The sequence below is a fragment of the Haliotis rubra genome, unplaced genomic scaffold (genome assembly GCF_003918875.1).
Source record: "Haliotis rubra isolate DU_JTF1 unplaced genomic scaffold, ASM391887v1 Scf110, whole genome shotgun sequence".
Classification (NCBI taxonomy): Eukaryota; Metazoa; Mollusca; class Gastropoda; order Lepetellida; family Haliotidae; genus Haliotis; species Haliotis rubra.
The window spans coordinates 1,960,056-1,980,630 of NW_025765004.1; the positions used below are offsets into that span (position 1 = coordinate 1,960,056).

A 20,575-nucleotide genomic window follows, 5' to 3' on the forward strand; every position below is an offset into this window, starting at 1 on the left:
ATGAGAAATCACCAATAGCATGTGCAGGATGTAGCCTAGTCCATGGGTTCAGAGAAGGGTCATCGAAATGTGCTACAACAACCCTATCTAGTATGTCAATGATGTAAAAGTCTGAAAGGAAGACATTTTAAAAAATCTTTCATTTATATTATTTGAGAATATGTGATATATTGGCATGTGATGAAAAATATCATTTACTGCCCAAATCAAGAAGAATTTTCAATGGTCAATGAAATTTATGCATGTCATATTTTGGACAGGATCAAGATTGTAAAAGTCATGATTTGCATAAGTGTATGGTCTATGTCACAGTGAAGGTTAGCCTAGTGTTTGTCCTGTACACTAAGACGTCTTGTCTGTTGATATAGGTAGGTATCCCTTTGGAATGGTTTTTATAAACTTGTGACTAAAAGTAGATATTAATTCATTCTCAAAATCATAGAATCTAACATGTATTATAACTCAATAATATTGGCAGTTGCATTCCAATTGATTTTATGGTCTTATAAGTGTTCATTACAAGAATGAAAAGCATTCAGACATATATGATTTATCTGTGTATCTAAACACTGATTATAATCAGAGAGTGCAAAACAAAAAAGCTGTTCAATTATATTGGTTTGGATATTCTTTAAGTAAAGATATATGTTCTGTTCTTTCTATATGCAGTTACACCTGTTCAGGTGTACCATCTGTGGTATGTCCGTGTTCTGTTCGGGTTTCATTTGCCAAGATCACAATTTTCTGAATCAAGGTTGTTATGAATCTGAATAATAACTCTGTTATAAGGTACGATGCCTGAAACCTGAGATAATAACTTTGTTATAAGGTACGATGCCTGAAACCTGAGATAATAACTTTGTTATAAGGTACGATGCCTGAAACCTGAGATAATAACTTTGTTATAAGGTACGATGCCTGAAACCTGAGATAATAACTTTGTTATAAGGTACGATGCCTGAAACCTGAGATAATAACTTTGTTATAAGGTACGATGCCTGAAACCTGAGATAATAACTTTGTTATAAGGTACGATGCCTGAAACCTGAGATAATAACTTTGTTATAAGGTACGATGCCTGAAACCTGAGATAATAACTTTGTTATAAGGTACGATGCCTGAAACCTGAGATAATAACTTTGTTATAAGGTACGATGCCTGTAGCCTTGTTTCAAAGTTGTGATGCATTGGTCATGTGTTTTGTCGAACCAAAAGGGATGTCATGAAAATGGAGCTAAACAATGCATTATAAGCTAGAGGGATACTACTAAATTGTACCGCATTAGACAACATTATGAAACAAAGATGAATATAGGTAGATGTTGGTATGGTGAGCTGTCACATGACTTTGTAAAGTAAAAATTGTTCATGGGGCATGTTTGTGGGGCAATCAGATAATTGTGGAGATGCTTCTGTTTGGCATGAAATACAAATATTTTATTTTTTCAGGATGAAAAGACGTCATGCACTTTAGACAAGCCTCTTGACATCCAGCGCCGGCATAGTTTGGTTCCTCCTGGGACAGGGCACCCGTCAATAAGTATCACTTCAGATGACAATAGTCCTGATCGACCTCGCAGACCAAGTACACATAGTCTTGGACCATTCTCCGTAAGTGGATTTGGGGAATATCATTACCGTGGATCTGAGAGGCCACGTCGACCAAGCACTCATAGTGTGGGTATATTACCCATCAGTATGTTTGGTGAAGGGGGGGAGCGCCCTCGACGACCAAGTACTCATAGTCTAGGAGTTTTCTGTTTTGGAGAAGATCGTGACAAGTATGATAGACCCCGCAGACCAAGCACACATAGTCTGGGCCCATTGGTTGTGCCTGTAAGTTATTGTCCGATCATTGAAAGCTGTATTAACCCTTCCATCTTGGCTATTGTGGTGACTAAAAGTCTTCCCTATTATTATGCCCTCCCTCTACCTCATTACTGTTTGACATTGAACATGCTGCATGGACATTGATTGTTGATTGAATGTCATAGAGTTCACAATTTGTTTGAGAAATGATGATAAAATAATGTCAGTGACACAATAAATTCATGGACAGTTTATTGTCTTAACCCTCTAGATGCTATAGAGATGTGTACAAGCTCAAAGGGCCTTTGTCCCTGAAAGATATTACCACATGTTTTATTATACTACACAATGTACCATAATCAAAACTTTCATGACACTGTGAATGGTTTCGGATTTCAATCAATCAATCGTTTATTCAGTAGTATGGCCATATGTACAGTTATCTGTATATGTAATCACGTGATGGATCTTAAACGAAAAACATGTTTCAGGAATATTGCAACTGATTTAGGGGTATTTACATTTTTTTAGTTTAACACATTTGTCATTGTATACATATTCTTAATTTGATATGGACATGGCAACTTCTTTTGTAAACCGGAATACTTTGAACAAGCGAACAAGACATGAAATTCATCCTCGATGCTGGAATCATTACAATTTGTACAAATAATATTAACATTGTCAATATTTTTACTCTTCCTTGCAATATTTACTTTAAAATCGTGTAGAGATATTCTAAATTTCCATAGTACTCGTTGGAGGTTTTTATCTTCAACATGTTTTACTGGTATACAGAATTCTGGCTGTAGAGGGGACATATCCTAAGTCTGGAAATGAGCTAGATATGTTGTGTTTGAAATTTCATCATGCCATGTTTGAGCATATATATCAGTTAAACGTTGCTTCACTTAATAAATAAAAATATTTTCATTTCTGACATCCTGGGAAAACCATACATGTGAGAGTCCACAAGAAAATAGCAGACTCCTTATTTCTGATGTCCGATTTACTTTTACTTTATCATCTAAGTTTTTCAGCATTAAATAGGATTGGTGAGGATATCTGCATTCGTTCATTCTTAGTAGTCGGATCCTGTATTTGACAGCTTTTACTTGTGTACATATGTATATGGGTATCGTCCAGTTTCTCCCAGAATCGCTTTATTTGCTGCAAATCATCCATGATTCATTTTTCGAGATTATGCCACCATTTCTAAACATAATTATGTTTGTTTTTTGCAAATTCACTTCAAGTCCCCATTTCTTAGAAAAGGTTGATACACAATCAAGCTGTCATTGTAAATATATTACAGTATATGAAAACGTCACAACATTGTCTGCAAACAAAAGAAGTAACAGATCCTCAATAGCTGATGAGACGAAAATACCATGCTTACACACAGAATACATTTCACTCACAAGTTCATTGATGAAGAAGATAAATAACAAGGGACTCAGAATACATCCCTGTCGAACGCCTGTGTTTGTTGTAAATAGTGGCATCTTTTCATTATTAATTTTTACACATGATTTCACAGAGTCATACATATTATTGAGGATATTGTATACTTTCCCATGGCACCCTTTTAGCAATAACAGGTACACAAGTTTTTTTCTTGGAACAAAATCCAAGGCTTTTTTGAAGCCTATAAAGGTGCAGTAGAAATGACCCTTCGATCTGGATAAGTATTTGTTACAGCGTGCTTGAAGAGTAAATATATTGTCAATAGTCGAATACTTTTCACGAAAGCCAGATTGAGATTCTGCAAGAAGTTCGTTTAGTTCCACCCAAGATCTTAATCATCGTTCAATAATAATAGTGAATATTTTTCCAATAACGTTTAGTAAGGATATTTCACGATAGTTATTGGGATCATCTCTTCCACCTTTCTACCTCACAAGGAGCAAGTTTTCCCGCATGTTCATCGCCTTGAATTGAAGAAATGGAGAAAAAATGTTGAAAGTAAAGTTTGCTAATTGTGTACTTTTAGTGATAAAAGTAAACTATTACCTTCATTTGACCTTTGTACTTTGGCCATACTGAAAGCAGAAATTTTATAAATCTATTACTCTGTTTGATCCAAATTGTAATGAAAGTTGGTGTACATATATTTCTTTATGAGTTTGTTTTTCATGTATATTTTAATTTCGTAATTCTAACAAAAACATTACCTACTCAGAAACAATTAGACCATTGAAACTGCAACTTCACATTCTTGTCACAATTCATGATGACACCTAAATATGATTTCTAATATGGACATCACAGGAGATGTATTAAAAACCATATAAATAGTCACTACTTAGCCATTTTTACTAAATGTGTATTGCAATGGTGTCTGATTCTGTCTTTAAAACTTCAAGAAATGAGTAACTTTAACTAACTTTCTCCTTACAATTATTATTGACATCATGTGACATCCTGACATCATTATTATTAACTTCATTTACTCAGTTCTGTGCTTTCTTTGGTGAAATATTTGGAAAGAATGTGTTGCATTAAAAGGACACATAATTGAAAACTTAGTGTAACAAGTTTAACAGATGGGTTTTGCATCTATTTACTAAATATCATATTCATCCCTGCAAATTTAGTTGATTGTTTCAAGTTTGTAATACTTTAGTCGTCCCAAACATTTATTTGAATAGATAAAAACAATTGAATAGATAATGGTGACAACAACTCTTGTTAAGTGTCTGTATTGACTGTATTTTAAACTGTTGATTATATGGAGTACAGTGATGTGTCATATTTATACACCACTTCTTGATAATTGATAACAGGACTTTGGAACCTGCAAAAGAAACTATAATTTTCTCCAATGCACTAACTGTCAGTCACAGCTGTGTTCGTTTAGCGACTGCCAGTCTGTGCTACTGTTGTAAAGGCATCTTTGAAAGTGTGCTAACATTACACAGTTTATTAATACAGTGAATTGTCAACATATTTACTGCCAGAGGGAGACGATTCTTTGGCATGTAGATAACATTAAAACACAGAGATATTTTCAGAAAGACTAATGCTTATACTTTGGGTGGTGCTTATCATTTATAAAACCATTATTCCTTACATTAACAGTAAAATTGCCTCCATGGCATATTCATCATGGAATACTAGTTTTATATTTATAGATGAGAATCAGGAATATGTTAAGTTGTGAAACAAGCACATTGCATAAATAAATTCATCACAGCATAATGTTGATGGTTTGGAGCAGTTGCATTACTCAGATAGAACTCATTCTGGCACAAGTGAATTTCTCCCATGTAGCACAACTTCTGTGACTGGTCATTCCATCTGTCTTCACATGACTGTGCCCATGACAGAGACATTTGAATCATAATGACCATAAAATTACCCAGTTTAAATCATCGGCACCTTATTCACATGGCCACAGAGGTTCAGCTCTGTCTGCATGCACACTAGGTGAGATTGTCATCTGGTGGAATACTCCATTTGTGCCAGGCTACAAAAGAATAGTGGCAATTGACAGACACACAGTCATCCTTTGTTGATTAGAGACATTTTACTGTGATTTGCTGGCAAATTCTCTGCACTTGATGTCCTATTTCCGGAATCAACTTTACCTGATCTCCTGCTCCTGCAGTCATAATTCAAGTCTAAGAAGAATAAGATCATCAAGGATTGAATGATAACAGAGATTTACCAGTCAAATAACCTTCACTTGGTAAAGGATTTCAAGGATTTGCATTGAAAATATCCATCAAGGAACGGAGAATTATTGATGAAAGAGATCTGCTTATAAACAGTATTCAGGGAGCAAACTGTTGGTTTATCTCAGGAAGTCTGATAACGCTGCTCTTGACTAATGTGCCTTTACTGCTGATGATCCTTCAGCTATTAAGATGGAGATTGCAGGAATACTATTCAGGTGATCCATGGCTATCTAGACAGCAAGACAAAGGCCAGTCTCTACAGGGATACGGTTTCAGGCCTAGCGGGATGGACACCCCAGGCCTATATTGACAGTAGGACATTGTATGAGCTCCAGGAACCCAAGTTGTCAGGGGAAATGACAGCCATCCCTAGACAAGCTCTTGGACAAGAAAACTGTCATTGAGTTGCATCCTTTCAACCCCAAGCAAGGTTTTTCTCTCTGGTATTCCTGGTCACCAAGAAGGATTCAGCAGGACCTCAGGATGATTATTCATCTGAAGATCCTCAATATTGAACAAATTTATGGATAACAACTTCTTTACTTCGTGAGTGCAACATTTTGATACCATTGTCAAGCAGGAATGGAACATGAAGAGAAGGGGATGTATATGTTACAGGGAATGTGTGAAACCAGGGATTTCACGTAATCTCTAAAAGAGTGATTTCATGAAATCCCTGTTACCCCAAGGGATTTCATGTATTCCCTAAAATTTCCAGGGATTTCATGAAATTACTGAAATATTGGCTTAGGGATTTCATGAACCCCCTGGCAGTCTTTATTGATGAAGAGAACACCAAATATATGATGCGAGTACAGAGTATATGCTGATAAAATTCATTTGTTTGGACAAGATAGACTGTTATCATACAAGCTATTACACTTCAGTAGCACTTTAAAACATTTACAACGTATCGATTTACATTGGTTAGGACCACAGTTACATTTCTGGAAAAACCTGACCACCACAATTCAACTCAAAATAAAATAAGTGTGGAGGAACTGTTTTTTGCTCATTGTCACATCATTCGTAGAGAGGAGGCGCTGAGGACAAACATGAAATATGTGCTTTGAAAAATACCTTTTCCTTCCCAATGGCCTAATCTGTTTATACTTTAACGTCTTTTTTCAATAAAGAAAACAAAAATTTATTTTTAAAAAATCGCTAAATTTAAAATGTTATTTCACAGTAAAATGTTGAGCCATTCCGTACGGAATTATGAGAGACACTTGTGCCTCAATATACAGAGTATAATATATGAATATTAAAAATGCAATAAAAAGGGTACAAGTTACATTAAGAAGATATATACAAATTTGCAGTACGCTGTTTAAAAATATTAAGGCAGGTTTGGGCAGATAAATTCTTTCAGTTTCGATTCTCAGCGAAATCGCTAAATACAACCTCTGTAACCTTTAAACTACAAAAGGAATATTGATAAACAACGTTGATATCCTTATATCAATACCCAACGACAAATTATTAATCATAACAATAAGATCCACTAGCAAGTGTGATGCTGCGATAAGACATCGGGTCTCTCGGGTCGTCAGCTCCAGACTTAGGGATAGGGGTACTGATCCCCTGGGCCCAGTTGGAGCGTACATGACCAGTCTCATACCATGTAGAAAACAGTTTATGCAGATAATCTATACAGATGTCATTTGTCAAAATATCAGCTGGAATATCATCGAAACCCTGTAATTTCCCTCTCTTAGCTTGACTTAGTGTCATCAGTAAATAGTAAAGTTTTCAACTTCTAAGACCTAAGGGATGAAATGAGACTAAACAGTAAAGCCGTGAGTAAATTAACTTGGTACCCTGACTCAAGGTAGTAATTAGCCAAAAAGGTCATCGGTAAATTGTCAAAGTTTTTAACTCCTAAGAACTAAAGGATGAAATGAGACTCAACAGTAAAGTTTTAAGCTACAAACATTAATTTCACACATTCACTGATATCCTAACAGGGAATGTGTGTAATGGAACACCATGAAAATTAGTAATTTCATGAAATCCCTTGAAATTTTGGGGAATACATGAAATCCCTGGGGGTCACAGTGATTTCACGAAATCACTGAATCTTTTAGGGATTACGTGAAATCCCTGGTTTCACACATTCCCTGTAACATATATACAGTCAGGCCGCGTTGGTCAGGACTCCGATAATGCGATTTCTGTGATATCCAAAGGGTAGCTAGCTGTCACTTATCTTGTTAACTATGTAAGCTCATTAACTGTTGATTCATTAATCTGGTGCTTCACTCTCCGGATCCGGACATTAATTAGCGATAACAGATTAGCTAATTACACATGGTTTTGCTTCATTAATCTAGGGGTACATCAAAAAGGTTCAGATAACCCCTTACCTCGCTCTGATCTTCAACAGTAAACTTCAATGGTAATTGATAAGTGGGGTGACTGAGTTGAACATGTCGTTAATTTGTGATTTTAATCATTATAGGTTTCACTTGTGCAAACGCAACTGGCAACATAAAAATTAAGCCATTTGTCATCTCCAAATCCAGACATCCCAGACATTTTGAAAGAGACTTTAACCCAGAAATATATGTTCAACAACAAAGCGTGGAAGACATCAGACATGTTTTGTGATTGGCTGAGATCTTTTGACAGACAGGTGTGATCATGTGGTCGACACGTGATCTTATTTTGTGACAAAGCTGCCAGTTACAAGTGTGCCAATCTCATATTGACCAACGTGAAAGTTCATTTTCTGCCTCCAAACATTACTGTGATTGGCGATTTCTTTAAACCCAAGTGAGTTTCTGAGTTTTGATTGTTATACAAACTGTAATAAAGTCATTTGACAGATGTACATGTATACGTTCTTATGTTCTTGACTCGGTATGTCAAAGGGAAGTAACTCTACTGTAGTGGTGTACATAATGGTTTGTTTCAGTAGTCCTTTTCACTATCCGAATGTTTTTGATGAAAAACGGAAGTGTTCGGATTAACATGACCTGACTGTATACTGAATGTAGCAAAGGAAACAACATAATTAACATAATTGGCTAGGCAGTAAGCTGATGAAGTCAGTGAGCTGACAAAGGAAAGGCTTGGAGAGCAGAGATGTACAAATAATGAAGATCCTCAACCTAGAATGCATACATACCTGACCTTCAAGGCTTTGGATGGAGTCCATGCAGAACCTCAGACAATCACTCTCTATAGGAGACTGTATGATCTCCATATGTATCTGCATGTTCTGATTCATTAAGACTCTCAGAGATACCAACACTTTGCTGTCAACAAAATACTCTTTCAGTTAAGGGTTCTACTATTCGGAATATCAGTCGCTCCATGCCAGTCAACACAGCTCCAGACCTAGCGTATTTACATCCTCAACATATTAGTATTCATGGATACCAGAACGATTTCCTGTCTCCAAATGCCAACTTTGATGCCTGATTATAAGACTCTCAAGATCTGAGAGCTGAGAATTTGGGGTACCTAGTTCATCTGCAAAAGTCAGAGCTTCAACCCAAGAGAGGGCAGAAATATATCAGAGCAATATGAGTCTCAACTGAGGCTGTGCTGTATTGGACTCCTGCCTGAAGATCATTGTTGTGAACCTGGAAACATTTCTTGCTGTATTTAGTGACTCTGATGCCTCAAATACCAGACTAAGATTGCAAGGTTATATCCAGTCATGGATATGATTTAGTCTTCATATTTCAATGGATGGGATATAAACCGGAAGTGACATCTCAGTGACATCATGACATCAATAAAAGTACCATTAACCAGAAATGATGATAAAGTTCACCAAGATATTAAATACAGCAGCAAGCAGCTCTCTCAACTGTTGTCATAACAACCAAACACAGGTCCCCCAAGATATCCCTGAGGACCTTCCTTAAGGTACCCTAGGTTTCCCTGTGCTTTCAGGGGCAATAAGACCTGTGATGATCTGGGTTAGAATTGATCTTCAGTAACCCATGCTTGTCGTAAGAGGCGACTAACGGGATCGGGTGGTCAGGCTTGCTGACTTGGTTGACACATCCCATTTGCGTAGATTGAGGCTCATGCTGTTGATCACTGGATTGTCTGGTCCAGACTCGATTATTTACAGACCGCTGCCATATCGCTGGAATATTGCTGAGTGTGGTGTAAAACTAAACTCACTCACTAAATAAGCCACTCCCAAAATGATTGTCCTATCTAATGTTAACAGTGTGAATAAGTGTATTTCTGTCTATGACACACCCTGTCAAGGAAGTCCATCTGAACCGATTATAAATCATGTGTCTCTTGATATTGTGATTTAATCTGCTAATTACTGACTGAAATATTAAGAGCTCATGCTCATGCTCATGAAAGGTATCACATGTCAAAAGTCTTTCAGTCTGACTGTAGTTACAAATGCTGTACACACAGGTATCAAGTGAAGCCTGACTGTAGTTACAAATGCTGTACAGACAGGTATCAAGTGAAGCCTGACTGTAGTTACAAATGCTGTACAGACAGGTATCAAGTGAAGCCTGACTGTAGTTACAAATGCTGTACAGACAGGTATCAATTGGAGTCTGACTGTAGTTACAAATGCTGTACAGACAGGTATCAAGTGAAGCCTGACTGTAGTTATAAAATGCTGTACAGACAGGTATCAAATGAAGCCTGACTGTAGTAACAAATGCTGTGCACACAGGTATCAAGTGAAGCCTGACTGTAGTTACAAATGCTGTACACACAGGTATCAAGTGAAGCCTGACTGTAGTTACAAATGCTGTGCACACAGGTATCAAGTGAAGCCTGACTGTAGTTACAAATGCTGTACACACAGGTATCAAGTGAAGCCTGACTGTAGTTACAAATGCTGTACAGACAGGTATCAAGTGAAGCCTGACTGTAGTTACAAATGCTGTACAGACAGGTATCAAGTGAAGCCTGAAGCAAATGCTGACTACACACAGGTATCAAGTGAAGGCTGACTGTAGTTAAATGCTGTACAGACAGGTATCAAGTGAAACCTGACTGTAGTTACAAATGCTGTACAGACAGGTATCAAGTGAAGCCTGACTGTAGTTACAAATGCTGTACAGACAGGTATCAAGTGAAGCCTGACTGTAGTTACAAATGCTGTACAGACAGGTATCAAGTGAAGCCTGACTGTAGTTACAAATGCTGTACAGACAGGTATCAAGTGAAGCCTGACTGTAGTTACAAATGCTGTACAGACAGGTATCAAGTGAAGCCTGACTGTAGTTACAAATGCTGTACAGACAGGTATCAAGTGAAGCCTGACTGTAGTTACAAATGCTGTACAGACAGGTATCAAGTGAAGCCTGACTGTAGTTACAAATGCTGTACACACAGGTATCAAGTGAAGCCTGACTGTAGTTACAAATGCTGTACAGACAGGTATCAAGTGAAGCCTGACTGTAGTTACAAATGCTGTACAGACAGGTATCAAGTGAAGCCTGACTGTAGTTACAAATGCTGTACAGACAGGTATCAAGTGAAGCCTGACTGTAGTTACAAATGCTGTACAGACAGGTATCAAGTGAAGCCTGACTGTAGTTACAAATGCTGTACACACAGGTATCAAGTGAAGCCTGACTGTAGTTACAAATGCTGTACACACAGGTATCAAGTGAAGCCTGACTGTAGTTACAAATGCTGTACAGACAGGTATCAAGTGAAGCCTGACTGTAGTTACAAATGCTGTACAGACAGGTATCAAGTGAAGCCTGACTGTAGTTACAAATGCTGTACACACAGGTATCAAGTGAAGCCTGACTGTAGTTACAAATGCTGTACAGACAGGTATCAAGTGAAGCCTGACTGTAGTTACAAATGCTGTACAGACAGGTATCAAGTGAAGCCTGACTGTAGTTACAAATGCTGTACACACAGGTATCAAGTGAAGCCTGACTGTAGTTACAAATGCTGTACAGACAGGTATCAAGTGAAGCCTGACTGTAGTTACAAATGCTGTACAGACAGGTATCAAGTGAAGCCTGACTGTAGTTACAAATGCTGTACACACAGGTATCAAGTGAAGCCTGACTGTAGTTACAAATGCTGTACAGATTGGTATCAAGTGAAGCCTGACTGTAGTTACAAATGCTGTACACACAGGTATCAAGTGAAGCCTGACTGTAGTTACAAATGCTGTACACACAGGTATCAAGTGAAGCCTGACTGTAGTTACAAATGCTGTACACACAGGTATCAAGTGAAGCCTGACTGTAGTTACAAATGCTGTACAGACAGGTATCAAGTGAAGCCTGACTGTAGTTACAAATGCTGTACAGACAGGTATCAAGTGAAGCCTGACTGTAGTTACAAATGCTGTACACACAGGTATCAAGTGAAGCCTGACTGTAGTTACAAATGCTGTACACACAGGTATCAAGTGAAGCCTGACTGTAGTTACAAATGCTGTACACACAGGTATCAAATGAAGCCTGACTGTAGTTACAAATGCTGTACACACAGGTATCAAGTGAAGCCTGACTGTAGTTACAAATGCTGTACAGACAGGTATCAAGTGAAGCCTGACTGTAGTTACAAATGCTGTACAGACAGGTATCAAGTGAAGCCTGACTGTAGTTACAAATGCTGTACAGACAGGTATCAAGTGAAGCCTGACTGTAGTTACAAATGCTGTACACACAGGTATCAAGTGAAGCCTGACTGTAGTTACAAATGCTGTACAGACAGGTATCAAGTGAAGCCTGACTGTAGTTACAAATGCTGTACACACAGGTATCAAGTGAAGCCTGACTGTAGTTACAAATGCTGTACAGACAGGTATCAAGTGAAGCCTGACTGTAGTTACAAATGCTGTACAGACAGGTATCAAGTGAAGCCTGACTGTAGTTACAAATGCTGTACAGACAGGTATCAAGTGAAGCCTGACTGTAGTTACAAATGCTGTACACACAGGTATCAAGTGAAGCCTGACTGTAGTTACAAATGCTGTACACACAGGTATCAAGTGAAGCCTGACTGTAGTTACAAATGCTGTACAGACAGGTATCAAGTGAAGCCTGACTGTAGTTACAAATGCTGTACACACAGGTATCAAGTGAAGCCTGACTGTAGTTACAAATGCTGTACAGACAGGTATCAAGTGAAGCCTGACTGTAGTTACAAATGCTGTACAGACAGGTATCAAGTGAAGCCTGACTGTAGTTACAAATGCTGTACAGACAGGTATCAAGTGAAGCCTGACTGTAGTTACAAATGCTGTACACACAGGTATCAAGTGAAGCCTGACTGTAGTTACAAATGCTGTACACACAGGTATCAAGTGAAGCCTGACTGTAGTTACAAATGCTGTACACACAGGTATCAAGTGAAGCCTGACTGTAGTTACAAATGCTGTACAGACAGGTATCAAGTGAAGCCTGACTGTAGTTACAAATGCTGTACAGACAGGTATCAAGTGAAGCCTGACTGTAGTTACAAATGCTGTACACAGGTATCAAGTGTGATCAAGTGAAGCCTGACTGTAGTTACAAATGCTGTACACACAGGTATCAAGTGAAGCCTGACTGTAGTTACAAATGCTGTACAGACAGGTATCAAAGTGAAGCCTGACTGTAGTTACAAATGCTGTGCACACAGGTATCAAGTGAAGCCTGACTGTAGTTACAAATGCTGTACAGACAGGTATCAAGTGAAGCCTGACTGTGTTACAAATGCTGTTACAAGTGAAATGACTGTAGTTACAAATGCTGTACAGACAGGTATCAAGTGAAGCCTGACTGTAGTTACAAATGCTGTACACACAGGTATCAAGTGAAGCCTGACTGTAGTTACAAATGCTGTACAGACAGGTATCAAGTGAAGCCTGACTGTAGTTACAAATGCTGTACAGACAGGTATCAAGTGAAGCCTGACTGTAGTTACAAATGCTGTACAGACAGGTATCAAGTGAAGCCTGACTGTAGTTACAAATGCTGTACAGACAGGTATCAAGTGAAAGCCTGACTGTAGTTACAAATGCTGTACAGACAGGTATCAAGTGAAGCCTGACTGTAGTTACAAATGCTGTACACACAGGTATCAAGTGAAGCCTGACTGTAGTTACAAATGCTGTACAGACAGGTATCAAGTGAAGCCTGACTGTAGTTACAAATGCTGTACACACAGGTATCAAGTGAAGCCTGACTGTAGTTACAAATGCTGTACACACAGGTATCAAGTGAAGCCTGACTGTAGTTACAAATGCTGTACACACAGGTATCAAGTGAAGCCTGACTGTAGTTACAAATGCTGTACAGACAGGTATCAAGTGAAGCCTGACTGTAGTTACAAATGCTGTACAGACAGGTATCAAGTGAAGCCTGACTGTAGTTACAAATGCTGTACAGACAGGTATCAAGTGAAGTCTGACTGTAGTTACAAATGCTGTACACACAGGTATCAAGTGAAGTCTGACTGTAGTTACAAATGCTGTGCACACACAGGTATCAAGTGAAGCCTGACTGTAGTTACAAATGCTGTACAGACAGGTATCAAGTGAAGCCTGACTGTAGTTACAAATGCTGTACAGACAGGTATCAAGTGAAGCCTGACTGTAGTTACAAATGCTGTACACACAGGTATCAAGTGAAGCCTGACTGTAGTTACAAATGCTGTACAGACAGGTATCAAGTGAAGCCTGACTGTAGTTACAAATGCTGTACAGTTACAAATGCTGTACAGTACAGGTATCAAGTGAAGCCTGACTGTAGTTACAAATGCTGTACACACAGGTATCAAGTGAAGCCTGACTGTAGTTACAAATGCTGTACAGACAGGTATCAAGTGAAGCCTGACTGTAGTTACAAATGCTGTACAGACAGGTATCAAGTGAAGCCTGACTGTAGTTACAAATGCTGTACACACAGGTATCAAGTGAAGCCTGACTGTAGTTACAAATGCTGTACAGACAGGTATCAAGTGAAGCCTGACTGTAGTTACAAATGCTGTACACACAGGTATCAAGTGAAGCCTGACTATATTTACAAATGCTGTACACACAGGTATCAAATGAAGCCTGACTGTAGTTACAAATGCTGTACACACAGATATCAAGTGAAGCCTGACTGTAGTTACAAATGCTGTACAGACAGGTATCAAGTGAAGCCTGACTGTAGTTACAAATGCTGTACAGACAGGTATCAAGTGAAGCCTGACTGTAGTTACAAATGCTGTACACACAGGTATCAAGTGAAGCCTGACTGTAGTTACAAATGCTGTACACACAGGTATCAAGTGAAGCCTGACTGTAGTTACAAATGCTGTACACACAGGTATCAAGTGAAGCCTGACTGTAGTTACAAATGCTGTACACACAGATATCAAGTGAAGCCTGACTGTAGTTACAAATGCTGTACAGACAGGTATCAAGTGAAGCCTGACTGTAGTTACAAATGCTGTACAGACAGGTATCAAGTGAAGCCTGACTGTAGTTACAAATGCTGTACAGACAGGTATCAAGTGAAGCCTGACTGTAGTTACAAATGCTGTACACACAGGTATCAAGTGAAGCCTGACTGTAGTTACAAATGCTGTACAGACAGGTATCAAGTGAAGCCTGACTGTAGTTACAAATGCTGTACAGACAGGTATCAAGTGAAGCCTGACTGTAGTTACAAATGCTGTACAGTTACAAACAGGTATCAAGTGAAGCCTGACTGTAGTTACAAATGCTGTACACACAGGTATCAAGTGAAGCCTGACTGTAGTTACAAATGCTGTACACACAGGTATCAAGTGAAGCCTGACTGTAGTTACAAATGCTGTACAGACAGGTATCAAGTGAAGCCTGACTGTAGTTACAAATGCTGTACACACAGGTATCAAGTGAAGCCTGACTGTAGTTACAAATGCTGTACAGACAGGTATCAAGTGAAGCCTGACTGTAGTTACAAATGCTGTACACACAGGTATCAAGTGAAGCCTGACTGTAGTTACAAATGCTGTACAGACAGGTATCAAGTGAAGCCTGACTGTAGTTACAAATGCTGTACACACAGGTATCAAGTGAAGCCTGACTGTAGTTACAAAGCCTGACTGTAGTTACAAATGCTGTACACACAGGTATCAAGTGAAGCCTGACTGTAGTTACAAATGCTGTACACACAGGTATCAAGTGAAGCCTGACTGTAGTTACAAATGCTGTACAGACAGGTATCAAGTGAAGCCTGACTGTAGTTACAAATGCTGTACAGACAGGTATCAAAGTGAAGCCTGACTGTAGTTACAAATGCTGTACACACAGGTATCAAGTGAAGCCTGACTGTAGTTACAAATGCTGTACACACAGGTATCAAGTGAAGCCTGACTGTAGTTACAAATGCTGTACAGACAGGTATCAAGTGAAGCCTGACTGTAGTTACAAATGCTGTACACACAGGTATCAAGTGAAGCCTGACTGTAGTTACAAATGCTGTACACACAGGTATCAAGTGAAGCCTGACTGTAGTTACAAATGCTGTACAGACAGGTATCAAGTGAAGCCTGACTGTAGTTACAAATGCTGTACACACAGGTATCAAGTGAAGCCTGACTGTAGTTACAAATGCTGTACAGACAGGTATCAAGTGAAGCCTGACTGTAGTTACAAATGCTGTACAGACAGGTATCAAGTGAAGCCTGACTGTAGTTACAAATGCTGTACAGACAGGTATCAAGTGAAGCCTGACTGTAGTTACAAATGCTGTACAGACAGGTATCAAGTGAAGCCTGACTGACTGTAGTTACAAATGCTGTACAGACAGGTATCAAGTGAAGCCTGACTGTAGTTACAAATGCTGTGCACACAGGTATCAAGTGAAGCCTGACTGTAGTTACAAATGCTGTACAGACAGGTATCAAGTGAAGCCTGACTGTAGTTACAAATGCTGTACACACAGGTATCAAGTGAAGCCTGACTGTAGTTACAAATGCTGTACACACAGGTATCAAGTGAAGCCTGACTGTAGTTACAAATGCTGTACACACAGGTATCAAGTGAAGCCTGACTGTAGTTACAAATGCTGTACAGACAGGTATCAAGTGAAGCCTGACTGTAGTTACAAATGCTGTACAGACAGGTATCAAGTGAAGCCTGACTGTAGTTACAAATGCTGTACAGACAGGTATCAAGTGAAGCCTGACTGTAGTTACAAATGCTGTACACACAGGTATCAAGTGAAGTCTGACTGTAGTTACAAATGCTGTGCACACAGATATCAAGTGAAGCCTGACTGTAGTTACAAATGCTGTACAGACAGGTATCAAGTGAAGCCTGACTGTAGTTACAAATGCTGTACAGACAGGTATCAAGTGAAGCCTGACTGTAGTTACAAATGCTGTACACACAGGTATCAAGTGAAGCCTGACTGTAGTTACAAATGCTGTACAGACAGGTATCAAGTGAAGCCTGACTGTAGTTACAAATGCTGTACAGACAGGTATCAAGTGAAGCCTGACTGTAGTTACAAATGCTGTACACACAGGTATCAAGTGAAGCCTGACTGTAGTTACAAATGCTGTACAGACAGGTATCAAGTGAAGCCTGACTGTAGTTACAAATGCTGTACAGACAGGTATCAAGTGAAGCCTGACTGTAGTTACAAATGCTGTACACACAGGTATCAAGTGAAGCCTGACTGTAGTTACAAATGCTGTACAGACAGGTATCAAGTGAAGCCTGACTGTAGTTACAAATGCTGTACACACAGGTATCAAGTGAAGCCTGACTGTAGTTACAAATGCTGTACACACAGGTATCAAAGTGAAGCCTGACTGTGTAGTTACAAATGCTGTACAGACAGGTATCAAGTGAAGCCTGACTGTAGTTACAAATGCTGTACAGACAGGTATCAAGTGAAGCCTGACTGTAGTTACAAATGCTGTACACACAGGTATCAAGTGAAGCCTGACTGTAGTTACAAATGCTGTACACACAGGTATCAAGTGAAGCCTGACTGTAGTTACAAATGCTGTACACACAGGTATCAAGTGAAGCCTGACTGTAGTTACAAATGCTGTACACACAGGTATCAAGTGAAGCCTGACTGTAGTTACAAATGCTGTACACACAGGTATCAAGTGAAGCCTGACTGTAGTTACAAATGCTGTACAGACAGGTATCAAGTGAAGCCTGACTGTAGTTACAAATGCTGTACAGACAGGTATCAAGTGAAGCCTGACTGTAGTTACAAATGCTGTACAGACAGGTATCAAGTGAAGCCTGACTGTAGTTACAAATGCTGTACACACAGGTATCAAGTGAAGCCTGACTGTAGTTACAAATGCTGTACAGACAGGTATCAAGTGAAGCCTGACTGTAGTTACAAATGCTGTACACACAGGTATCAAGTGAAGCCTGACTGTAGTTACAAATGCTGTACAGACAGGTATCAAGTGAAGCCTGACTGTAGTTACAAATGCTGTACAGACAGGTATCAAGTGAAGCCTGACTGTAGTTACAAATGCTGTACAGACAGGTATCAAGTGAAGCCTGACTGTAGTTACAAATGCTGTACACACAGGTATCAAGTGAAGCCTGACTGTAGTTACAAATGCTGTACAGTGACAGGTATCAAGTGAAGCCTGACTGTAGTTACAAATGCTGTACAGACAGGTATCAAGTGAAGCCTGACTGTAGTTACAAATGCTGTACACACAGGTATCAAGTGAAGCCTGACTGTAGTTACAAATGCTGTACAGACAGGTATCAAGTGAAGCCTGACTGTAGTTACAAATGCTGTACAGACAGGTATCAAGTGAAGCCTGACTGTAGTTACAAATGCTGTACAGACAGGTATCAAGTGAAGCCTGACTGTAGTTACAAATGCTGTACACACAGGTATCAAGTGAAGCCTGACTGTAGTTACAAATGCTGTACACACAGGTATCAAGTGAAGCCTGACTGTAGTTACAAATGCTGTACACACAGGTATCAAGTGAAGCCTGACTGTAGTTACAAATGCTGTACAGACAGGTATCAAGTGAAGCCTGACTGTAGTTACAAATGCTGTACAGACAGGTATCAAGTGAAGCCTGACTGTAGTTACAAATGCTGTACACACAGGTATCAAGTGAAGCCTGACTGTAGTTACAAATGCTGTACAGACAGGTATCAAGTGAAGCCTGACTGTAGTTACAAATGCTGTACAGACAGGTATCAAGTGAAGCCTGACTGTAGTTACAAATGCTGTACAGACAGGTATCAAGTGAAGCCTGACTGTAGTTACAAATGCTGTACAGACAGGTATCAAGTGAAGCCTGACTGTAGTTACAAATGCTGTACAGACAGGTATCAAGTGAAGCCTGACTGTAGTTACAAATGCTGTACAGACAGGTATCAAGTGAAGCCTGACTGTAGTTACAAATGCTGTACAGACAGGTATCAAGTGAAGCCTGACTGTAGTTACAAATGCTGTACACACAGGTATCAAGTGAATATCTGACTGTAGTTACAAATGCTGTACACACAGGTATCAAGTGAAGCCTGACTGTAGTTACAAATGCTGTACACACAGGTATCAAGTGAAGCCTGACTGTAGTTACAAATGCTGTACAGACAGGTATCAAGTGAAGCCTGACTGTAGTTACAAATGCTGTACACACAGGTATCAAGTGAAGCCTGACTGTAGTTACAAATGCTGTACACACAGGTATCAAGTGAAGCCTGACTGTAGTTACAAATGCTGTACAGACAGGTATCAAGTGAAGCCTGACTGTAGTTACAAATGCTGTACACACAGGTATCAAGTGAAGCCTGACTGTAGTTACAAATGCCTGACTGTAGTTACAAAAGCCTGCTGTGTACATGCTGACAGGTATCAAGTGAAGCCTGACTGTAGTTACAAATGCTGTACAGACAGGTATCAAGTGAAGCCTGACTGTAGTTACAAATGCTGTACACACAGGTATCAAGTGAAAGTGAAGCCTGACTGTAGTTACAAATGCTGTACACACAGGTATCAAGTGAAGCCTGACTGTAGTTACAAATGCTGTACAGACAGGTATCAAGTGAAGCCTGACTGTAGTTACAAATGCTGTACAGACAGGTATCAAGTGAAGCCTGACTGTAGTTACAAATGCTGTACAGACAGGTATCAAGTGAAGCCTGACTGTAGTTACAAATGCTGTACACACAGGTATCAAGTGAAGCCTGACTGTAGTTACAAATGCTGTACAGACAGGTATCAAGTGAAGCCTGACTGTAGTTACAAATGCTGTACAGACAGGTATCAAGTGAAGCCTGACTGTAGTTACAAATGCTGTACAGACAGGTATCAAGTGAAGCCTGACTGTAGTTACAAATGCTGTACACAGGTACAGGTATCAAGTGAATGCTGCCTGACTGTAGTTACAAATGCTGTACAGACAGGTATCAAGTGAAGCCCTGACTGTAGTTACAAATGCTGTACAGACAGGTATCAAGTGAAGCCTGACTGTAGTTACAAATGCTGTACAGACAGGTATCAAGTGAAGCCTGACTGTAGTTACAAATGCTGTACACACAGGTATCAAGTGAAGCCAGGTATCAAGTGAAGCCTGACTGTAGTTACAAATGCTGTACACACAGGTATCAAGTGAAGCCTGACTGTAGTTACAAATGCTGTACAGACAGGTATCAAGTGAAGCCTGACTGTAGTTACAAATGCTGTACAGACAGGTATCAAGTGACGCCTGACTGTAGTTACAAAAGCTATGCACACAGGTATCAAGTGAAGCCTGACTAGTTACAAATGCTGTACAGATAGGTATCAAGTGAAGCCTGACTGTAGTTACAAATGCTGTACAGACAGGTATCAAGTGAAGCCTGACTGTAGTTACAAATGCTGTACACTCAGGTATCAAGTGAAGCCTGACTGTAGTTACAAATGCTGTACAGACAGGTATCAGTGACGCCTGACTGTAGTTACAAATGCTGTACAGACAGGTATCAATTGAAGTGTGACTGTAGTTACAAATGCTGTACACACAGGTATCAAGTGAAGTCTGACTGTAGTTACAAATGCTGTACACACAGGTATCAAGTGAAGCCTGACTGTAGTTACAAATGCTGTACACACAGGTATCAAGTGAAGCCTGACTGTAGTTACAAATGCTGTACAGACAGGTATCAAGTG

At 39.4% G+C, this 20,575-nt stretch overlaps 1 protein-coding gene across 1 annotated transcript in view; it reads left to right on the forward strand.

The window, feature by feature from the left end:
* Nucleotides 1–20,575, forward strand: part of LOC124286347 (SCY1-like protein 2) — a 163,829-nt gene that overhangs the window by 120,744 nt on the left and 22,510 nt on the right. Inside the window, exon 16 of the mRNA XM_046722711.1 lies at nt 1,450–1,611. Coding sequence (XP_046578667.1) covers nt 1,450–1,611 — 162 coding nt within the window. The remainder of the gene's footprint in view (nt 1–1,449; nt 1,612–20,575) is intronic.